The sequence below is a fragment of the Notamacropus eugenii genome, chromosome 4 (genome assembly GCF_028372415.1).
Source record: "Notamacropus eugenii isolate mMacEug1 chromosome 4, mMacEug1.pri_v2, whole genome shotgun sequence".
Lineage (NCBI taxonomy): Eukaryota > Metazoa > Chordata > Mammalia > Diprotodontia > Macropodidae > Notamacropus > Notamacropus eugenii.
Genome location: NC_092875.1, coordinates 291729631 through 291754073, shown reverse-complemented (window position 1 = coordinate 291754073; position 24443 = coordinate 291729631). Strand labels below are relative to the sequence as shown.

At 36.4% G+C, this 24443-nt stretch overlaps 1 protein-coding gene across 8 annotated transcripts in view; it reads left to right on the top strand.

The window, feature by feature from the left end:
- EYA1 (EYA transcriptional coactivator and phosphatase 1) overlaps nt 1-24443 on the top strand; it is a 377709-nt gene that overhangs the window by 298508 nt on the left and 54758 nt on the right. For 4 of the 8 annotated variants that reach the window (XM_072604857.1, XM_072604855.1, XM_072604853.1 and 1 more), the window contains 2 exons: nt 6732-6874; nt 8173-8256. In XM_072604857.1, the coding sequence (XP_072460958.1) occupies nt 6732-6874; nt 8173-8256 (227 nt within the window). The remainder of the gene's footprint in view (nt 1-6731; nt 6875-8172; nt 8257-24443) is intronic. The other 4 variants (XM_072604859.1, XM_072604856.1, XM_072604858.1 and 1 more) reach the window with 1 other exon arrangement.

The window sequence follows — 24443 nt, the reverse complement described above, 5'->3', positions numbered from 1 at the left end:
TTCATTATCCATGGTAATAGAAGGTATATCTATACTTGCTCTAGAAAATTCAAAACAGCATATAAACTAAAAATCAAATCTATTTATCTTTGGAATGCATTTTATGATTTTCCCCAAAAGTACATATAGTAGCTTAATTGTGTTTTGCTCAGGCTATAGAAAAATGAGTGTGCATTCACTGAGCCACATGTGACTGGTGGAAGATCCCAACCATGAACTTGTTAGAGTAAGCCAACATGGAATTCAACTAAATTACCACAAATAACACACCTAGTAGGTGTTTTATTTGTGGATAATTGGTAGTTTACTATAGTCAATCAAAAGCTATTTGTTAAGCATCTACTCGCTGCCCCACAGAGCTGGAGAAGGTCTTTGTTTGCAAGACTGGAAAACATTGTTGTCCACTATAGGCTGTGAGCTTTTACACTAATAACTGGGACAATTTATGACACAAAATACGTTCGATGGAAAACTGATTTTGTGCCATTGAAATACATAAACATATGAATCATAATACTTATGAGTATTCCTTTATTGTGTGTTCTGTGCATTTTACCTGCCTATAGTAACTTGCCCAAACTTGGTCAATGTAAATGTATGAAATTATCATCATCTCATTAAATAGGTCTGACCATATCACCACCCTCCTCAAAAGTATTCAATGACTCAATATTGTCTAGAATGATGATCCTCTAATTTTTTTATCATACTCCCCTCTCAGAAAAAAAAATTTAGCATTCAACCCCACTTACCTTTCCATGACATTTGTCTTTCAATTCCATCTAACAATTATATTTTAAAAATTATGGAAAATTAGCTAGTAAATTTATATCTCCTTTATATTGAGCAATTGTTTTTTGCAAACTAATCATAATGTATTATGTTTGTACATTTGTAAGTAATGTGTTCAAAACCTACTGAAATTCTTTGTTTAGAAGAATTTAAAACAGGTAAGAAAACTCGGTTTCCAAGGTGAAGTATGTAGATGTATTTTAATAAATGACACATATTGTTTTCAGCAACAAAAGCTCATTTTTTTAAGTCTTGCTAAACATAATGGTGTCATACCTGTTATCTCAAGATAAAATATACACTTAGCATGAAGTTCATTGTTCACGACAGAAGGTGTGAATCTATATTTTAAATATTCTTGGTCATTTCATTATTTTTAGCCAAGTTCTTGTGAGATACAATTAGGTCAAACTTGCATTTTCCTCATGATGTAGATGATAAAGGGTTCTCTAGGAAAAGAGGAGTTGGAGCTATCAGTTTCTTATTTACTTGTGCCTAAATTATTACTGTTATCATCTATCCATGTTTTCTTTGCAGACCTCTTTGTAAATCACTTGTCCAACATGTGAGGATCATTTACAGGGGTTCTTAGGCTTTTTGTGTGTCGTAGTCCACTTAGTCATTCTGGCAAACGTTATCGACAGCTTCTCAGAATAATGCTTTTTTAAAAATGGAAAGAAATGCTAAATTGGTGAAAATAAAGTCATAATTTTCCCATCCAATTTCATGGATCCCCTAAAATCTTTTTTCCAGACCCTATGTGGATCCATGCACCCCAGGTTAAGAACACTGGTTTAAATAAAAGTAGATAATATAATACATATAATCATTTGAACCAGAACACATAAATTGAAGTATGTCACAAGTGAACAAGCAAGTGAGGATTGCATTTTGAACCCTTCCGTGTTTTGGAACTCACTCTGCTGAAGATGCCTTCCATACTCACATATCATACATGGCATATGAGCATTGAATGAAATTGCCAGTGTTAACAATGTGCATATTAAGTATAATTAATGAGTGATTTATTTATCTGCTTAGATAAAAATAAATAGAAAAGAATCCACTTATTTTATTCCTGAATCTCAAAGGACCATCTTGAGCATTCTATGGATTGTATGCACCACACTTTAGAAATTACTGGTCAGTAGAATAAATATATTGAGGACTTTTTACAACCTGGTTTCAACTTACCTTTTTACCCTTATTTTGCAATCCTTCCCCCTGAAATATTCTAAATTTCAATCTAAATGAACAGGTCCAGATCCCTCCTTCTAGGGATCTTCTCAGGACTGTTCTTCATGCCTAAAATGAACTGTCTCCTCAGAAGTTCATACACTGAGCTGAAACTGGATCCCAGAGGTCATTCTCTCAGTTTCCAGAAGAAGCAAATGAAGTACAAAGAGGCAAAATTACATTTCCAAATTCATACAGAAAATGATGGAGATGGAATCAGATCCAGGCCGTCTGACTTCAAATGCAGTGTGCTTACCACAGTCTTCTCACCTGGACTATTAAAATTCTCACTCTCACTGTCACTCATTCTCACTCTCAAAGCTCAGTTCAAGTGTTATCTCTTTCCTGAAGCCTCCTCCTCCCTAAATGAAAATATTTCCTCCTCCATTATGTTTTATGTTATTTTATGTAACATTTGTCTAGACAAGTGCTATGTTTATCTTATCCCCCCATGTAACCTCTAAGACCCATGAAAGCAGAAACTGGGTCATTTTTTTATCTTACATCCCCAACACCAAACACAGCAACTTGTATACAGTAGTCATTCAGTAAGTGTTTGTTCATTTTAATCAATTTATATTTATAAGAAAAAGAAATCATCTGAGACATGGTTAGAATGCTAGTGAAGATATTTCAATATAGGAGTTAGAAAAGGAAAAGACATTTTGAATAGCACTGTTTTCTCTTATGAGGAGCAGTACATATGGATACACACATACACATAGTCTCTTGTCTCTGTCTCTCTGTTTCTGTCTCTATCTCAACCTTCATTCTTTAAGTAATTGTTAAATATTACTGTCCATGCAACTCATTATCAAGATAAACAACAATGCCAGACATAAATTATTATTTACAATATTTAAAATGTAAAAAAATATGACAGATGAAGGTCCCTATTACTACAACACTTGAATTCTTTCCACTTATGTGATGTGTTGATGTGTTCCCATCCTTCGGTTATCTCAAGATACCAGTTAAATATCTTCTCAAAAATGTTCTTCCTTTCTTTGAATAACAAAAATTTAAACACTTCTCTTTAATAAAAAAATCCTCTTCATCCATTCCTCCCCCCCACCCAGTGTGTGTACATGTGTGTGCGTGTGTGTCTGTGTGTTTGTATGTATCATTCACTCTCTCTTCAATCATGCCAGGAAAATAGACCTGTCACAGGTGACTCTTCATAGCCTGGCAGTTAAACTATATTCAAGATTCTATAGCCTCTCCTAAAGATAAGGTAACAATATCTATAGTCTCAGTGGGAGAGACCATTGAAGATACTATTACATGTAATATAGTATTTAGTAGGAACGAGTAACATTGTATAATGGTACAAATACATTAACAAAGGATTATAGCTGGAGAGGTTTTCCTGAAGGTGACATTTCTGTTCTGCTATTGAGGATGGAAGGAATATGATTGGAAGAGATCCTGCAAACTATTTCAGATATATAAAGACAGATTGAGGGAAAAGAGTAATGTACATATGAGAGAAAGGCCATTATGGCTGAAGAGGAAACATTCCCACAGAAGCAAGAAATGAAGCTAGGAATGAGAAGTCACTTGGTAGAGGACATTCAAGTCTCTAAGCAGGCATTTTATCTTGATTTGGAATCATTATTGTGTCTGGGAGAGGAAAGCTGAATAACTGAAGAAGTAATTGACACAGATAGCCTGAAGTGCCTTACATACTTGTCTCCAAAGGTAAGAAGCAACCCTGTGTTCTATACCATTTTGTTTGGAGAAATTGTGATGGTAAGAGGTTTTCCTGTCTTTCCATGGAAACAGAAAAGAAAAAAAAGATGTAATCTGCTTTCAGCTTGTATAAATTCATCAAATATCTTTAAATATCCATTGTTTTTCTGATTCTCTGACATGTGGATTGAGACTTTCAATCTAAAACTGCAACAGAAAATCATCTATGTATTTAGAACTATACTCAGTTCATGAATAGACTGGAAGATGAGTGGCCTCTCTGTCCAAAGAATATGTGTTTCTTGAAGGGAGGGAAAAGTTAACTATGTTGTTATGACATATATCAGGTGGGGGGTTGGATGAAGTAATTTAAGATTCCTTCCAACTCTAAAACTGTATAATTCTTTGACAATTTCTGTCACTATAAAAGCAAATAATGTAGGGCTGGAAAAGATGTTAGAGATGATCTCATACAACTCTTCATTTTGTACAAGAAGAAAGTGAGACCTAAAGAAATTCAAGAGTTTTTTGAAAGGCACCCAGTGGCAAAATCAGGCCCAGAGCCTGCATCTGCTTCCTCTAGTGATGTTCTCTCTTCAGCATGCCATACTGACTCTTATGATTTGGGGAGAATAGGGGCAGGGTAGGGAGATGTCAAGACCTGTGCTTCCATCAAAGGAAGTAATTCCTGGTGCAGAAACTGTCTCCACTGATTCAGGACAGCAACTTGTCTGTAATATATATGGTTTTAGGGAAACATTCCTAACAGTGAGACACTAATTGACTTGCTTATGGTAGCACAGCTAGCACGCTTCTGCAGAACCTGAAACAAAATCTTTCCAATTCCAAGATCAGCTCTCTACCTGTACTGACCACCACACTGTATTTCTTAATTTAACAAAGTTTTTAACCAAAAAAAAAAATGTTTGCTTCTTTTATTTTATCTTTGTATGTGTATGCAAAATCACAGGTTCTTTAGGTATCGATATGTATTTATTGCTATTTTTGTAACAGTGTTAACCATATTTTTAAAGATGATAAAATCATTAATTTTATCAATTCTGAGTTCCTAGAATTTCAAAACTAAAGCCCAAAGAGACACATTATTTCATTCTGACACAATTCTGGGGGGAGGGGAGGGATAACCATAGAACCTGAAGGATGTCCAGCAAGGAAAATGAAAGATTGTATGACTACAGGGGGAATAAAAGTGTTTGCAGAAAGAGTGCGAAAAACTCAGTAAGTGCTATGTAATTTAGTTAAGCTAAGCAGTAACTTAATTGAGGAAAGATGATTGCCATCTCTTATTAAATATTTAAAGAGTGTAAACATTACATATAAAAACATATATATTTCAGCATCAAGATGTATAACAAGTAGGAAAAATTTTAAAGCAGAACATTTCAAACAAACTTCAACTTGATGAAAGATTAAATTAAAAACTGATTTCCAAAGCATTTCTTTTTAATATTTAATAATGAAAACTAAACAGGAAAGTACACTTGAAGCTACCTGTGAGAATCCTGTTTCCTAAACATAGTCGTTTTTGCTTGTTTTCCACCCGCTCCCCCATCCTTCACTTTGTTTTTACTTACAAGACTTAACTTTTTTTTTTTTTAGTGAACGTAAGAAAAAGACTGAGAATGAGAACAAAAGAAAGCAGATTATACAATTAGAAAATTTAACGTTGTTGTTGATGTGATTGATTTGTACAAGAAATTAACATTTTTCAAATGTTGATACGATAGAACACGTAGCAGAAATAGGTAGTCAGGTTTCTAATGTAAATCATTTTACTACACATACATATGTACAAAATTCAGGTTTATGGCCTTGTTTAGAGAAATGCTTTATAAATTCCTTTTAATAAGGATTACATGATTATCTATGGCTTTATTCTTTAATAGAAGAAAACCTTACTTAAATGATCTCCCTCATTCCCCCATTTAAAAATATATTTAATTTCACTCAATATTATTCATTTATTTATTCATTAAAAGTAAATTATTAAGAGCTTGAGGCAAGTATTTATTTTCATGGTTGTAGTTATCTTCTGTAAGACCTAGCTTTTGTGAAAGCTAATGTATTATTTGAAAAAATATTGGGGAAGTGAATTATACAATATATTTTAAAAGTAGAAAACTAGTTATGTATTAGGAGTTTCTTAACTTATTAGTGATATCATAGAGCACATTCTCTCCCATTGAATAAAGTAATAGAATACTAGCAATTAATCCTAATGTATTATTTTTTTAAATATTCAACCAATTTTTTGTAAGTGAAAAGCAATGTATCACAAAATCTAGGGAGGAAGTCTTGGATTTGTGTAAAGAAAGAAGGTATATATTATATTCTCTACCTTCACACATGAGAAGAACACTCCTGCACTTATGACTCATCTCATATGACCTGAGTCCTATAGGCCCGGGTGAGTGATTGCCCCAGGCTAATAGTGGCATGGCAGTTCTATATACTATCCTACTCCTACCTTCAATCCAGAGTCTACTTTTCTGTTCATTTTCCATGAACCAAAAAGCCTTCTTTGGGCTGTTAGGGAACTGGAAGAATGACTACTATGACAGATTAATGCTTGTATTGACGCAGTCAAGCGGTGTTCATTTAGATACTCTGTGGAGAATTTAGGAGGGAACTGACAAAGTATATTTGCTACTGTATGACTTTGAACATGCATTGTTGTATCACAGAACCACAGGTGTGAAAAAATCAAATATATTGTTAGAATGCAACTTATTTTGTCCGATTTCAAATGAAGGTTAATTGTCTGTTCACACTGATGTTAATTTTTTTTGTCCTTTTAACAATATCTATGATGTTATCCAGCATTTTTGCAAAGCAATTGCCTTCTAAAGAACGTTACCAGTTTCATTAGAGGTCAATCCAGAATTGAGGTCAAATGAAGTGTAAATAGTAATTAACAAGCTCCCTTTGAATTAAAACAACTGGTACCATAGTATTAAAACTAAAAGGTGAAAGTCGTTTGTGTATTTCAGCAGAGTACAGTACAATCCACAGTCCTTCAACACCTATTAAAGATTCAGATTCAGATCGATTGCGCCGTGGTTCAGATGGGAAATCACGTGGGCGGGGCCGAAGAAACAATAACCCTTCACCACCACCAGATTCTGACCTTGAGGTATGTTATATGCCCAGGCCCAAAAGAAACAGCTGTACGGTGGCACTAGGTATCATATACCACAGAATAATATTTACTGCTTTACCTGTGAGAGAAATTATACAGTAAATCAATTGTCTTCTTGATATTTCATTTTCCCCTAAAGAACGATGGCAAATTGTCTAACTCTTGCTTATAAAGTCAATTTTATTCATAAAATTCCATATTTCCCCTAATTTCCTATTAAACAGTAGGATTTCTGGAAATTCGCACAATACCATCAAAAATAATTTTACAGATTCATTAAACAAAGAGTAGAGGGTAGTTCTATATTAAGACAAACCATTAGCATGTTTATGTAAAAAGTGGAAGGCTTTAAAAGAGGAGATTTCATAGACCTGAGTCCACTACAATAAAACTTTTATTGCTTGCCAACCCAAAGTCCAAGGCAAAACATTTTAGTCTTTTTGTATGGTGGTAGTGGTGATTAGGGCTGGGGGGGGGTGTGTGTGTGGGAGGAGTAGTAGGAGAATAAGGAGGGGCAGGCAAGGAGAGGATAGAAATAAGAAAGCACTATATTCCATGGGATCATTTTCATAATTATTACAGTTCATGTTATCAAATTCAACTTTGTTGTGTAGGGAGTGAGAGAATTTATGCAAGATTTTTCTTTTAAAAATTTGTCTAAATATTTTACCAATAATTCCACCTTTGAAGGCTTTAAAATTCAAGAAGAGCAAATTGTTATTTCTTATTAGCAACCTTTAAATCATACTAGCTAAGGATCTGGTATAAAATAAGGATCTTTAAGTTATGTGGTTACTAAAATTTTGCTTTTTTAAAAGGAGGGGAGTTTGGATGCTAATTTATTTCTTTCCAATAATTTTAATGAGAAATATGAGGCACAAAAGAAAGACAGATAGCCTACTTTTTAATCGAACTCTGTCTTTATTGGAGCAAAGGATAGAATCATCTTGCCTCTTCCTACGTTCCAGAAATAAGATGGAGATTGCACCCATTCAACAGATGGGCAAAAATAAATAATTGTGTAAATATTGCTGTCTGACACCTCCCCCTCATAGATAAATTTTTGTTGCTAACATAATTTTTAGCTTTTCGATCCTTTAGTTTGGTAGGGCTGATGGGTATCTAGAAGCTATAATCTGGCATTACTTGTTGATTTCTCTGTAAGAATACTGAAAAAAATTTGTTTTCAGTTTATCATTCATTTCAATATAACTTTTCATATTAGTGTAATTTGAGTCATACATGTTTTGTAACTGGTACGCAGACACATTAATTTGGCTCCGTTTTTGCAGAGGGTATTCATCTGGGATTTGGATGAGACGATCATCGTTTTCCATTCCTTGCTTACTGGGTCCTACGCTAACAGATATGGAAGGGTGAGTACTGAGGAATAAATGTGCCAGTTTGTAGCTCCTTTGAGCTGAGGATTCATCTTGGAATTCAAGTGGCAAAATTAGTTATAGATAATTTAAGACAAGGTCTTGGGCTTTTCATTGGGACAGGTATGTATCAGTGGTTTCATACATATTTATCACAATGGAAGCATTTTTTAAAGGGCCTATACGAAACCTCTGAGGTCATTTTAAGAGAAAGTCTTTCCTTTTCTTTTAAGCCATTTTTTTAGAACCAAGAAGGTAGTCCCAGGTCTGATACTGAATGAATTAGTATGGCATTGAGTATCTACTGTTCCAAAGCTTCCAGTTCTTGATCCATAAAGTTGGAATATTTAAGAAATGTCATGATTTTTGTGTAGTCTGAAAGTGAGAGCATCTATCCCTAAAAAAGCAGAAAAATAAACACTTAAAAATATGACTTCATTCAAAGCTTATTTTTTGTCCAGGAAAGACCACCTCCCATCCCAATCTTGCTATTTTATTTACTGACAAGTTAGAGCAGATAAGGTAAGTGGTCCACATGAACTTTTTCCTCACTCAGCCCAAATGTTTAAGGAAAACTAATCTAGACTATCAAGGGAAGCATTTTACCCAGCTTTTGTTTTTACCATTTAAAATGTGCATATCTTGCTTTAGACAGAATAAATGTGTTAACTTTATCATCATATTTTATTTTGCAAAGATTGTTGATTTGTTAGATCTTCACATCTGTGCTCTTTTGTATATTTTGGATAGAAGGAGAAGGCCAAGAAAGTTCTGACATGTTCTTGAGGACATTAATCGTAGCAAGATTTTTAAGTAGCCTTCTGTTCAATAAGCCTGTAATAAAGATGACATGGAAAAAATTTTTTCTCAAAAAGACCCTTCCAGGAGTTAATAAAGGGCACTCTGACCTGACCTGGAAGCTAAATGACTTGGGAGGTGGTTTGGGAGGTCTTGGAAAAGAGCTCAGGTGGCTTAGGAGCAAGCCTGATTTAACTGATCTTGGATTTACTGGGGTAGAGCTAAATATGTGGTTGTACTTTACTATGTAGGTTATAAGGAAATGAATGCTGGACAATGGACTAGCAGTTCGGTCTCTATAGGAACCAGTTACTTGAGAGCTAGCTTAGTCACAGTGGGTTAGGTGATTGAATGAGAAGGCCTTTCAGGAAGTTGATACTGGATCTCATTGATATAATACAAAATTAGGGCATGTTACAGCAATATGTACTCCCCCCTCCAGAAAAAAAAAAGAGTTTGAGAATGTCCTTCCTTCAATGTAATCCTATCTGTGGGAAGAACACAGAATGGGTGTTATGAGGAAATGCTGTTTTATAACAAAGGTGATGGGAACAAAGAGAAAGGAGGTTGTACACAGAACAACACGTAGGAAGAAGAAAAATCACAACATCTTATGAGAAGAATGAAGTCCAGAAACATTGTCATAAATCTGTTTTTAATAGTTATTAAGGTACATACCATCCTCTAGTCTTCTATTTGACACTGGTAATGGACATTGAAAATATAGGGAATATAAATATAAAACATACATCCAAAAAGTAATTAGTAGGCAGTTTGGCATTAGGTCAGTATTTCTATAAAGCATCATACTGAAATCACCACATCGTCTCCTCAGATTGTGTAGAACTCAGGTAGAGCTGACTAGGTCATCTTTTGAGAACTTGATTTTATATTTCATTAACCCATAACAAGAAATTTAGAGGTCAGTAAAAACTTGGAGATCATGAAATTAAGGAAAATGTGGCACAGAAATGTGTAATACCATATAATTAAAGTTAAAACAAGTCATATAAATTGCTTTTAAGGACAACCACTAGCAATTTGGTAATCATTCAAGGAGGATAGAAACTAAATTATTGAATATAGCTCAGTCTCACAGGGGCATGCCCAGCCCAGTACCCACAGCTGCCGTTTGCCTATGTACAACCTGAGTAGTAATTGGGGGGTGTGGAACAAAGGCAGCCCAAGTTAAATGTGAGATACGAGCCTCCCGGAGTGTTGCTACCAGACACTATTCACAGATATAGGAATTCTTCATGTCAACTGCTAGTAATTACCAAACAAATATACCACAATGGAGTTTGCTCTTATAGATAATGCAATGTCTAGTAACTTAGGAAATGTCTGCCTTCTGTAATGTGTGTGTCCATGTGCATGTGTGTGTGGGTACGTGTTTATGTGTATCCCAAAACATCGAAATTTGAGGAACATCTATTTCTTTGCCACTCCAAGCTCCAAAGAGTATAGAAGTTTAAATTTGCTTTGTTGTATTCTCAAAGGAACAATGAATAGACATTTCAAAGAGGCAAAATTCAGGCTTGATGTCAGGAAAAATTCCAATAAGTAGAGCAGTCCAAAAGTGCAAAATATTGTCTTGGTAAGTGATACAATAGGTTTCTTCTCATTAGAAGCTTGTAAGAGGTTGACTAAGCAATTGTTATAATAGGCCTTTCTTTGAGATAGGGCTTGGATTAGAGAATCACTGAGGTGCCTTCCCATGCTAAAGTTCTGACATTCTGGGACTTAGTCTTCTACTCTAATAATTTAATATCATTAGTAGAGAAATTGAATGCAACAGCTCAACTAATTCACTAAAATAGACTGGTTAAGACTACTGATGACAATTATTAAACTCCAGAAAACACCAAAAACCAAAATCAACAAAAACCCAGAAAAATCTGGAGGATTTCAGGTTTCCTCTTTACACATAAGGGTTGCCCAATACTCTGTGTACCCAGATGGGGTGCTGTACTCACTGGGTGGTCAAAGCTTGTGTTGACTTTTAGGTTATCTGTTCCAAACTGATCTCCTTAGGGAATCAAATCTGTGCCTTTCTAGGAGTTAAAACAAAAGTTGTATCATTTCATCCATATCTGACTCTTTGTGACCCCATTTGGGGTTTTCCTGGCAAAGATGCTGGGGTGGTTTGCCATCTCCTTCTCCAGCTCATTTTACAGATGAGGAAACTGAGGTAAATAGGGTTAGGTGACTTGCCCAAGGTCCAACAGCTAGTAAGCATCTGAGGTCAGATTTGAACTCAGGAAGATGTCTCTTTCTCTGCCTACAGGCCCAGAATTTTTATCCACTGCAACACATAACTGTTACTGTATTGTAGCTATGCAACTTAACATCTTCCTAATATGATTTTAATAAGCACATAAAGAATTTTGGGGGGGTACTTTTCTATAGCGTGGTGCCTACTCTTTATGTCCAAATACTACTAGTTTTTCCCTCAGTTTGGCTCCCAGGCTGTTTCTATTTCAGCATCTTTTATCTTTGGGGCAGCTAGGTGGTGCAGTGGATAAAGCACCAGTGCAGGAGTCAGGAGGACCTGAGTTCAAATCTCACTTCAGATCACTAGCTGTGTGAGCTTGGGCAAGTCACTTAACCCCAATTGCCTCATCCTGGGTCATCTCCAGTCATCCTGATGAATATCTGGTCACTGGATTCAGATGGCTCTGGAGGAGAAGTGAGGCTGGTGACCTGCACAGCCCTTCCTCACTCAAAGTCAAGTGCAAGTCATGTCATTATTTCTCTGATGGCATAGTCTTCTTCAGCAACAAAGGACAAACACACATGAATATTTAGGAGTTCCCTAGATATTCACTGCTATTTCATAAAAGATCCCATAAGTATAGGAATACAGAGGCTAGCACAGTTCTTCGAACATTTGTATTTGGACTGGACCTGTGATTTCCCTGGGTTAGGGGAACTCCCAATCAGGAAACTTTCCCTAATAATGAAAATCATGCTTCCTTTTAGTATTAGAGTGTTGCATGGAGAAGTTTAGTGACCTCATCTGGGTCACAGAGTGAGTGTGTGGCAGAGGCAGAACTGGAATCCAGGTTTTTATGACTGTAAGGCCTATTTTCTATTCACTTTTACTGGTCCTGACAAAGAGCCAAAGGTTAATAAAAGTTTGTTAAATTGAATCAACGGAACGACCAAGCATACCCCAATACCAACAGCATCTGTGGAGTGGTCAGAATCCCTTAGACAGTTGGTGAACTGAATTTGAAGCTACAGGTGCCTTGTTGGTCATAGCGTTTAGTCTGATAGCTACAGAGTGAGAAAGTATTTGGTGTTAACCATGTTCATTCCTTGTTGAAGCTGGCTCTTATACGGATGGTAAAAGGTAAGCAACAAAGTTCTGTTGGGGTTAGGAGATGGAAGAAGTTTGATTCTTGCCATATATATTTTTAGAATTTACTAATTCACCAAAACATCAATGTATTTATTGAGCAGTGATGGATCTGAAAGACACTGAGTTGTGCCTGTAAGAAATAATAAGGATTATAACTGTCATTTCAGTAATGTTTAAAGGTTTGTTACCTTCTCTAACCTGAGCCTAGCAACAACTCCATGAAACCTAAGAGTTGTTATAATTATCTACAGTTTGCTTATGAGGAAACTAAGGCTGACAAATTAAATAAATTCCCCCATGATCCCGAGCTATTAAGAAATCAAGGAAGGATTCAAATATAGGTCTTCTTGTCTCCAAGACCAGTAGTATTCTTTTTAGTTTACAGTGATTTTCAAAATATAAAGAAATAGAAAAGAATTTTTTTTGAAAGAACTTGAAATCCATTTATAGATTTCATATATATGTGACAAGTTAACTCATGTTACTGAAAGGCAGCAAGGCATTGTAGAATCCTGGCCTAGAAGGCAGGATTCCAGACCTCAAATGAATTCCCACATCTGCCCCCTGGCTGTGTGACTGTGGGTAAATCACTTAACTTCTCCGTGATTTAGGCAGCTCCCTAAGACTAGAAATGGAAGAAAAGATGCTAACCTACTTTGATAGAGCTTCCCCTCTATCCCTTAACAACTTACATGGCAGTGATTCAGACAAGTGATGTTACAAACATAAGTGGGCTGGAAGAACCAAGAAAGGCTGACAGAGTAAATGGGTTTCTCATTCAGAGATGGTTACAATTCAGATAAATAGAGGGTATCCTCCGCTGGTAGAACATCATTAGAAGAGCTGGGGATGCATAATGCTTGCAATGGACAGGAGAGATCAGCGGGAAGGGAGTTATGGAAGATGACGTCTGAAAGGTAATTTATGGGCCAGATTGTGGAAAACTTTAAATGCCAAGATTTTCCTATGGACAGTGAAGCGGAGGTGCAAGGGATTATCGGGGCATATATTCTCTAGTTTCTGAAGGTTTTTTATAAGAGGAAGACTAGGTGGAAATGAAGGGGATGGGCAATCTGATGATGAAGACTGGAAGCTGATAGGTATCTACTGTGAGCATCCTAATGTGAAATAACAACAGGTGGAACTAGGGCGATAGTAGCTGGAAATGGAAAGAAAAGGGCATTAGGAAGAATTGAGAGGACTTAATTACTGATTGGATCTAAGAAGATATTCAACCTTCTCTCTGCCTGATCCAATCTACTTTTGATCTGTTTTTTTCCTCATTCCCCTCTGTCTTTGTACTGTGTGGTTATCCAGCACATGAAATCCAATTGCTAGCATGCTTGCAAGTCAGTTCAGAATGCCAAATTTCTTTCTATGCTTATCTTTTGATGATTAAAGGGAGTGTGCTAAGTAAGGAAAACAAAGTATTGAAAGGCATCACTTAACTCAGTAGGAAAAATGAACTGATTCTTCCCATCACTGGTTTGACGTTCAGGTATTAGTTGCAATAGAAATGCAGAGATGAAAAACACTGATTAACAGTGTTTTGATTTGAATAAAAAGAAATGACAAACAAGGATCTGCCTATTATTCCATTATGATGATGTTCTCTTAATTGAGATGGACAGATTATACTTCAGTAAGCATGATATTCAGATTTATTACTGGCTTATTAGACTATAAACTCGGTGAGGACCAGGACCATGTGCATTACCTGGTGCCTGTATTTCTACCTACCTGCTGAGAGTCACGACTTCTCTAAAATGTAAATTATCCCATCCCGATCTCACCCCCATTCTCCCAAGGCTCAGCTGATGGTTATCTTGAAATGGCATTTAACAAAAAATCTATTAAGTACTTAAAATGTGCAAAGAGAGCATATGCGCATCAAATTCAACATGGCCATGTGTGGTTTGCCATAACATTTTTAATACCATTATTTTAGAGGAATGACTTTGAGTATAAAATATTTCTTTATATCTCAGATAAGGGAACCAATTTTTGAAGCTTATCCTTAATCCTTCCATTGTTAACGGTCAACCTGTGTGGAAAATAAGCAAGTCAGGTCCCCGTAGTGCCCTTTCCTGTTTTTCAGCTTCTTTTTTTCCAAAAAACAAAGACTTTGAGAGGGTAGATCTTTAAAATGCCATTCAAGCAGTGTTTGTGGCTGTAATATCAGCATTCTAAACAAGGAATTGTTTAAGGGTTTCAACACTGGTATTTCTTCTTTCAGTTGATCTGTACCTCCCTCAGAGGTTTGCACCTGATTTGAGCGCACTTTATAAGATATTCACATTGAACTGCAAATCCTAATAAACATACCCTCATTGTTAGCTCTGCTCCTCTGTGGTACCATTACTGTGCTTGGTAATTACTTGGCAGTTGGTGGCTTTAAATTGTGAAGAAGGGCTCAGTGTAATGTATTTTATGGGCCTTATCTTTGATCCCACACATGCAAAACCAGCACTACACCCAATGCTCTACCCAGGAGCCTAATTACATTTTAAAGAACAATTGATAATAACATATCCTTAGCCAAAGATTAAACTTTAAAAAAAAATATGAAATATTTAGATTTTTTAATTTAACAGTGCAAGAGAGATATTTCATATATTGTATTTTCTTTACATTACCCTAATAGAAAATACCTTAAAGAGAGAGCAGAAGCGATTGCTTGCATATTAACCTTTTGCAAATTGTTATCTATTTTTTAAAAGTTTACTTAAATTTTCTTCTAGTAAGATTTACTTCCAATATTACCTGTACTTTATGTGGCCTCGGTATTACTGTGGAACAGTATTAGTTTGCCAGAATTGAAACTATTATATTGACCTAATTAGAATTTTTCCGTATCTCAACTTCTGTGCCCTTAAATCTATAAGGTCACAGTAATTTTTGTTAGCTTTTGATGTGAATTTTTTTTTTTGCAAGCAAAGGAACAAAGGAAAAGGAAAAGGTTTAGATGGACTAAGGGTGACCATGAATGTACATGGTTGGGGAAGGAGAAGAGATATGCATTTATGTGTATGAATGAAAGTAGAACCATAAGAAAATGGTTTTCTTAAAAATAATTCCTTAAAATACTTTCCTGAGGTTTCCTAATTTGTGAGTCTTAAGATCTCCTCCGAGTCTAGAACTCTTTCCTTCTTCATCTCTGCCTTCTGATTTCCCTGGCTTAGAAAACAACATAGTTGTTCACATGTTGACTTCCCCATTAGACTGAGTTTCTTGAGAACAGAGACTGATTTTTGTTTTCTTTAATTTTTAGATGCTTTTTTTTCTTTCTTCATATCTACAGAGCAAGCACTTCATAGATGCTTATTGTCTGACTGGATGACTGATCTACTAAATTGCTGTTCTACACTCCTGATTTTTAAAACAAAGTTTCTAAGGACTGTAAAACATAATGCTTAAAGGACAGTATTAACCACAATGTTCTGTATTGTTGTAGACTATTGTTTTTAAGACATAAAGAGAAAGGACCTCAGACTTGGGTATTTTTTTATTTTATGTATGAACCATTCTTACGTGAAAATTGACTTTTTGTCTTTAACTCTCTTGACTGCGCACAATCTGAATGCAATACTTAGTTTTGCTAAGTATTTTCCTAATTCAAATTTAGCTAGTTCATTGATAATTAAACAAAAACAAATTTAGAAAATACCTCATTAAAATACATAAAAAGGAAAATATTTAGTTTTCAAATTTGGAAAGAATGGTCCTTTGTTTTTACATTGGAAAAATAATTTTGTTCACATTCCCCAAACTTCAGAAAAGTTAAACAGCTTTTCCTTAAATTTTCCACAACATTCATTTTGGGTACACAAAGAGCCATAAACAGCTCAAATCAAAAGTAGACTTCTGGAGAAAGCAATTGAAATTGGATTAAAAAAAACCAACCCTGCAACCACGAATTTTGTCATGGATTATGTTATCATGAGATGTAGCTATGAGTACATATTATATGTATATAACATAATGTTTGAAAGTATTATGTGAGTGTACATACTATTCAAGAGTGTGTCCATGATTTATATCTAGATGGGGAGAACTCCTGACATGTGAGAACTCACCCTACCAACAGTCCATATATTAATCCATGACTTAGTGCATAAGTCCTAGGGAGTTGATCAATTAACATTAATTGTGTGCCTACTATGTGCCAGGCACTGTGCTAAGTACCAGCAATGCAAAGAAAGGCAAAAAGCAGTTTCTGCCCACAAAGAACTCACAATCTAAGGAGGGAAGGCAACATGTTAAAAAAAAAAAAAAAGCTGAAAAGAGGGGTGGAAGAGAGAAGGTCCCTGTGGACACAAGGCATGATGAAGTCCTGAAGCTGGGTGGTGTCCTTGGCCCCCTCCTTAAGTGAAAGATGTAGGAAGAATGAGGTGTCCCATGTTCAGTCCCCACTTTCTCCAGAAGGAGGGAGGGTCTCTGAGGAAGGGTGTACTGAGGAGATGTGAGTTGCAGAGCTGATTCCATCTTGCAGGAAGATGAATTTCTGGAGATGATGAAAGTCTAGGAGAGAAGCCAGGTAAAAATGAGATACCAAGAGGTTTAGAGGTTTAATTACCTAGAGTAACACAGCAGGCACCATATATAGGAAGAGGAATTTGAGCCCAGGTCTTTCTGGGCTAGTATTTTCTGAATCTAATATTTTCTGTACACTAAACTCATATTTCATAGACTACACCTCACAACCTTTACACACACACACACACACACACACACACACACACGAGAGAGAGAGACACACACAGAGAAAGAGGGAGGGAGGGAAGGGGAGAGAGACAGACAGAGAGGAGAGAGAAAGACAGAGAGAGAGGCAGAGACAGAGAGGAAAGAGAGAGACACAGAGAGAGACAGAGAGAAAAGAGATAGAGAGAGAACGGGGAGAGAGGGAGGGAGGGAGAAGAAGAAGGAGGAGGAGAAGGAAAAGAAGGAGGAGGAGGAGGAAAAGAAGGAGGAGGAGGAGGAAGGAGTGACAGAGAGAAAGAGAGAGAGAGAGAGAAATGTTAACATTACTGTCTTCAGTTTGGAATAGTTTTTTCCTAGCAAATAACATTCTTTTTTCTCTTTCTTTGGTAGGTTAGCTTGTATGAATTTCATTAGAATGCTGTTACTGTTCTACATATTTCATAGGTGCTGGAATGGAAATGGCTTAGTTTATTTGAAAGAGCACTAGATTCTAGTATTGATTTAACCGCTTTCTAACCATTTGACCTTTAATGACTCAGCCTCAGTTTCTTCATTCATGAAAGGAGATAATACTACCTCCCATCCTGCTTCATTAGGGTTATTGTGCTAAACTGACGAGATGATTTATAATAAAGCAAAAATAAAAATTTAAAGGCTATTCAAATTAGAGTTATTATTGTGGTTAGATAATAGGTGGTGTATTGGATATAGTGCTAGCCATGGAGGCAAGAAGATTCCTCCTCATGAGTTCAAATTTGACCTCAGATACTGACTAGCTGTGTGACCCTGGGCAAGTCACTTAACTGTTTGCCTCAGTTTCCTCATCTGTAAAATGAGCTGGAGAAGGAAATGGCAAACCATTCTACTATTGCCAAAAAAAACCCAAATGGGGTCACAAAGAGTTGAACACAACTGTAAATGACTAAACTGTAGTAGCAAATTACATAACAAAGAAATAAGGACCAATAGGAAATAAAGATATGGTAAAATAAGAGACATAAGTATTTGATTAAGCCAGTGGTTTTGGGCAATAGGAAATACGAATAAATTTCATGGATTGGGTGGAAATGGGTACTGAAAATTCACATTGGAACAAATAAGGGTCTTGTTTGGCTACATTTTTTTAAAAAGTGTATGTATTTACTGTCTACTAGATTGTGAACCCCTTGAAGTCAAGGGTTGTATTTTTGTGTCCCCAGCTCTTGGCATAGTGCCTGGTATATAGTAGGCACTTAACGTTTATTGATTGATTGGTTGTTAGATTGTATAAAAATTATGTTCAACAATGCCTCTTTGTATCCAGCTTGTGTAGTACTTTTTTTGTCTTACTAAAGGAATTGAGTGAATTATTTTTAAAGACCATTGGAGGCAAATATCTTGCAAACTCACCTGTTTTAAAAATTGTAGGATAACCATCACTGAATAGTTGTCCAACATCAAAGCAAGCCTAAGTCTCAGAATCCTTTCATCAACACAGCTTTCATACCCTCCCCTTCCTCCAACCAAACCCATACTGGTGTGTAAACCACAGTGTAAAAAAAGACATCCTCTTTGCCAATCTGCCACTGGAGCCTAGAAAGGCAAAAAGTACTTTCCCTTTGGCAGGAACTTATGCCAACCCTAAGTAGTTTTTCTATTCTTTACGTCAGTTTTGCATAAAATTCATGAACCAGGTGCCAGACTAGAAGTGATATCAGATGAGATATCCCCTTATCCTTTGAAATCATATTGGTCTACTTTGGGTATTGATATTTCATTATTTCCAGGATTTTTGTTCTCATTATTGTGGGCACCACCATGTAGATAGTAATCTACTTAACCTCTTACTAGGTAAGTTGATGTGAGTTGCTGTGGCCAACATAAGTTAATTACCCAGTAAACAACCTTTTGATAACAAGGCTCTGAAAGCTTTCCTAGGATAGTCTTTTGGTGACAGGCATGCAATCTTTTGCCAGGCCCATGTTTAAAGCAATAACGATTTGGCAGGGCCTTTTGCTAGCACAGTGTTGATTGATTAATGTTGATGGCAGGATGGGCATTCCACTGGCCCATCTGAACAATCCAGGATGACCTCCACATCACAAGGAAGCACTGTAGTATGAGAACAAGAGTGCCAGGGTTGACTATATTCATTTAATTCATTTGTGGGTAATAAAATATAATTTAAAACATTTAAAACTGTGATAGGAAATAATTATTGCTGCCATATTATTAGGCCACAGGTTACCTTGATCATGTATCCCACTCATGTAGCTACTTCTATATACTTCTCCAATCAAAAGAGTATAAATATACCTTTACATGACAATCATGGGTTATTGCTATCTTCCTCCTTCATTTCCTGAGCACTCAGGCGTCAGTCATCAAGTATTTATCAAGGATTAAATATAGTCAATAATTTTTTTGTTGGTTGATTGGTTGGATGGTTTTATCTTTGATCAAATCATCACTGGTGTGGAGAAAGTTTGAGTGAGGAAACTCTCTATATCACTACAGATCAGGCACTTGAAGATATGGTAACTTACTCAGGGTCACACTGCCAGTGAAGCGTCAGAGCAGGGCTTTAATGTAAGTCTCAGGTTCCAAGATGACTACCTTCCTCCCCTTGTCTCTCTCTCTCTCTCTCTCTCTCTCTCTCTCTCTCTCTCTCTCTCTCTCTCTCTCTCTCTCTCTCTCTCTCTCTCTCTCTCACTTTCTCTTTGTCTCCCCTCCGTGTGTATATATATATATATATATATATATATATATACACACTATATATATATACACATATACACACATACATATGTGTATATATGTATATGCATACATATTAAGAATAAACTTTAAAGGTTCAAACACACTTGTCTGCCTCCAAGAAATTAAAAAGTAATAGGTATAAAATTGAAACACATACTACATGAAAATTTGTGTTAAATCCAAAATTTATGTTAAAATAATGAAACTATCAACAAGCGCAAGTTAAAATTGCAGCAAGTTCCTTAACTGATTGTTTTACTGACTTGAATGTGTGCAAATGAAGTTTATCATTTTAATACCATACTAATAGAGTTTGGGTCTGGGGGTTTTTTGGGGGGAGGGGAGGGAGTAATTGCCATTTATTTTTAAAAATAATGCCTTTCCTCACCAGCAGGATTTTTTTTTGTTTATTTAGCATAAAAGCCACAGTAATTCATGCATCCTTTTTCTGGAGAAATAATGTAACATTCAATTTTCTTTTCTCTTTTCAAGCCATTTCACTCTACTGCTTTGTTTTCATGAAGAAGGATCTAGGAATAGCACAAAATTATATATTTTGTACAATGATGTCTGTAGAAACCACCCTAATCTTGCACCAATCCAATTTCATCCAACAAGAATTCATTAAATGTTTTGTGTGTTGAAGGAGCTGTCTAGGGTCCCAGGGTTCAGACAGCAATGAAAAACAGCCCCAGTCTCCAGGACTATGAGGTCTTACAAGATGGACTTGGTGAGGATTATTTGAGGAGCTAGGGAGCCCTAACAATGAGGGGGATAAGGGAAGTCTTCCTAGTTAAGTGGCACATAGACTTAACCTTAAGGATCTGAAGAGGAAAAACTTCACTGGGGACAGCCACTGCAAGGGGGTGGAGACAGGTGAAGGAATGTCCAATTCAGTAAAGACCTAATGGTCCAATTTAGCAGGAACATGCATGAAGGAGAAGTGCCATGGGCCTGAAAAGATAGTGGGAAAAAAAGATAGTGGAAGCTTTAATCCCAAGCTGAGTTTATATTTTTCTTCAAGATAACAGAAAAACACTTGAAGGTTCCTAGGGGCAGTGGATAAAATGCTGAGTCTGAAGTGAGAAAAATTTAAGTTCTAAATCAGTCCCAGACACTACCCATGTGACCCTGGACAAATCACTTAACCTTTATCTGCCTCTATTTTCCTATAAAATGGGCATAATGACAATTTACCTTGCATGGTTGTTGTGAGGATCAAATGTGATAACAGTTGTAAAACCTTTAGCACAGTGCCTGGCACACAGTAGGTGTTTATAAACACTTGTTCCCTTCCCTTCTTAAAGTAAACATGAGAGTGAGGTGGACAGAAGTAGGCTACAGGAGTTTGGTGCCTGGCTAGACTTGGCTCCAGACGATCACAGTCAGGGAGGTTCAGCCATCGCTGGCTTCCTGTTTGGAGCTACTCCGGAAACCTTGTGCCACCTCTACAAAAACATAGGAACTTCACTAAGTAGGAATTTAGTGTACACAGAGTGGATGAACCTAATAATTAACTGTCCTCTGACCTTGTTGGATGTTCTACTGTGACTTTAAATATGAAGTTTCTATAGCAATCCTGGCTGCAACTTCACCATTTGTTGCCATAAAAGACATAAGAAATGTTAAAGACTTGGTGTGTGAAAGCTATCAAATTTAAAACTGATTTGTACATTTTTTTCCAAGCTCTGTGTTTGAACTAATATTTGATAACTATTGTTAACAGTGTGCTGTGTTTTATTACTCAGGCCATAAAAATGTTGGGTATTTTAAATATATTAAAATATTATAAATTTGAGATAGAAAAAAATTTAAAGTATTCCTGATATGAGGTTGTAAGAATGCAGGGACATTTTTTAGAAACAAATAGATTTTGTAGCTTTTTTTTGTTTTACTGATTTACTAAGATTTATTGAAGCATTGTGCTAAGTCACTCAGGAGCACAAAATAAATAGTGCATGTTTTTTGCCTTCAAGTAATCAGGCTACATTCCTACAGCATAAGGGAAAAGAGACAAATAATAAATAAAAACATAAAACAGGATGTGACAAGCACAAGGTACAAATGGAATCCTTTGAGAGATGTACTTAGAGTTCTTCTGGGGAAGGGAAAAGAGGGCATCAAGGGAGGCATCCTGTAGAAGGGAGACTTACAGCAGGGCCATAAAGGATGAATAGGCGTTTTAATGTGTGTTCATCCTTCATTGCCAAAGAAGACCATGCCATCAGAGAAATAATGACATGACTTGCACTTGACTTTGTTTGGAGGGAAGGAGGGCTGTGCAGGTCACCAGCCTCACCTGTCCTCTAGAGTCATCTGAATCCAGTGACCAGATATTCATCAGGATGACTGGAGATGACCCAGGATGAGGCAATTGGGGTTAAGTGACTTGCCCAAGGTCACACAACTAGTGATTGTCAAGTGTCTGAAGTGAGATTTAAGCAATTAAGAAAAGAGGATATACATTCTAAGAGTAAAGGTCAGTGGGAACAAATGCTTCCAACCTTGAACAAGGTTGGAAAATGGTAAATAGTCAAGTCTGACAAAATTTGGACTACATTCCATAATCAGTGAAGAGCCATTGAAAGTTTTTGAGTGGTCTTATGGTCTCTGCTTGATTGTAAATGCTGCTCAATCATTAATTAGTTGTATGACCTTGGACAAATCATTCCAATTTCTCTCAGGCCACATTTTTTCTATAAAATGTGATTTTCAGATTATATGATCAGTAGGGTTTATTCTTTGCCAAGAGAACCCAAAACAGGGTCATGAAGAGTCAGACGTAACTAAAAATGACTGAAGAACCAAAAAGGGGGGGAGTATTATTGTTTTAAAACCATATGGTTTTAAGTGACTGTCAGAACTCTTCTCTTGGGTATTTAAATGTTTAATAATAGATATTCTTAATAGAAAAATCAAGAACTATTGAGAATAAGTGCAAATACCTACCAAAAGAGAACATCTTTTAAGTTAATTTAAACAAGGTCTCAGAGTCACAGAAAAGGGATCTCAGCAGCCCTCTAGTCCAGCTCATACACTAAGAAAAATCCCCACTAGGACTTGTCCAACAAATAGCTGTCCTATTTGAAGACTTCACAGGAGGGGGAGCAACATCTCTCCAGGCAAGCCATTCCACTTTGGGGCAGCTCTAATTTTTAGGAAGTTTTTCATGACATCAAACCTAGATTTTCCTCTTTGCAAATTCCATCCTTTTCTACTGGTTCTGCCCTCCAGGGCCAAACAAAGCAATTATGAACTCTCTTTCACATAACAGCCCTTCAGATTGAAGACAACTTCCATGCCCCATAGGTAAGAGTTTAAATCTGACCTCTATCTGTGTGACCCTGAACAAGTCCCTTAAACCTCAGTTCACCTCAGTTTCTCCAACTTTAAAATAAGGATAATAATCGCACCTACCTCACAGATTCGTTGTGAGGATCCAATGAGATATTTGTAGAGTATTTAACACAATGCCTAGCATCATAGTAGGTATGATATAAATGCTCATTCCCTTCCCCAGCTAAATATGACCAGTTCCTTCAACTGATACCCATAGAACGTCAATTCAAAGACCATCACCTGGCTGCCCTCTCTAAAATCTCTCCACCATACCAATAGTGTTCCTCAAACTGTGGGACCTAGAACGCAACACAGTAGTCTACTCTCTGACCAGGACAGAGTACAATGGGCTTATAATCTCCATATTCCTGGAAACCATGTGCCTTTTAATGCAGCCCAATATTTCATTATGGGTTGTTGAGGGCAGGGGGAAGGTTTGCTTCTATGTTACACTGTGGACTCATATTGAACTTGTAGTCTAATAAAATCTGAGGCCCTTTTAAGAACACTTGCTCTTTGTTCATTCCGTTCCTAACTTCTGTTTGTGGAGTTGATTTCTTTTGTGCCTAAGTGTAATAATTTACATTCATCCTTATTGGATTTTATCATGTATTTATTCTAATTGTTCAGTCTGTAAGATCCTTTTAGAACCTGCCTGTCATCATCCAGTGAGGTAGCTATCCCTCCCTGTTTTTTGTCATATGTGAATTTGAAGAGCATGCCATCTCTACTTTTATCCAAGTCCTTGATAAAAAAATATTAAACAGAACAGGGTCAAGTATAGATCACTAGCATAATCCACTGAAAACTTCCCATCATTTTGACACCATCAAGAATTACTCATTGAGACCAGCCATTCACCTAATTTGGAATTTGTTTGATTTTATTATTGTATAATCCATGCCTCTCCACAAGAGTTTTAGAGGATATTTTATCAAAAGCTTCACTAAAATCTAGAGGAGCTGTATTTACATGGATTCTCTTCATCTTCTTTCATAATCCTATCAATAGAAGAAAAGCAATTGGGTTGGCATAGCTTGCTCTGGATGAAGCCACATTGGCTCTTTATGATTTTTGTTGCTATTGAGTCATTTAAGTCATGTCCAACTTTTTATGACCCCATTGGGGGTTTTCCTGGCAAAGATACTGGAGTGGTTTACCATTTCCTTCTCTAGCTCATTTTACAGATCAAGAACTGAGGTAAGCAGGGTAAAGAAACTTGCCCAGGGTCACACAGCTAGTA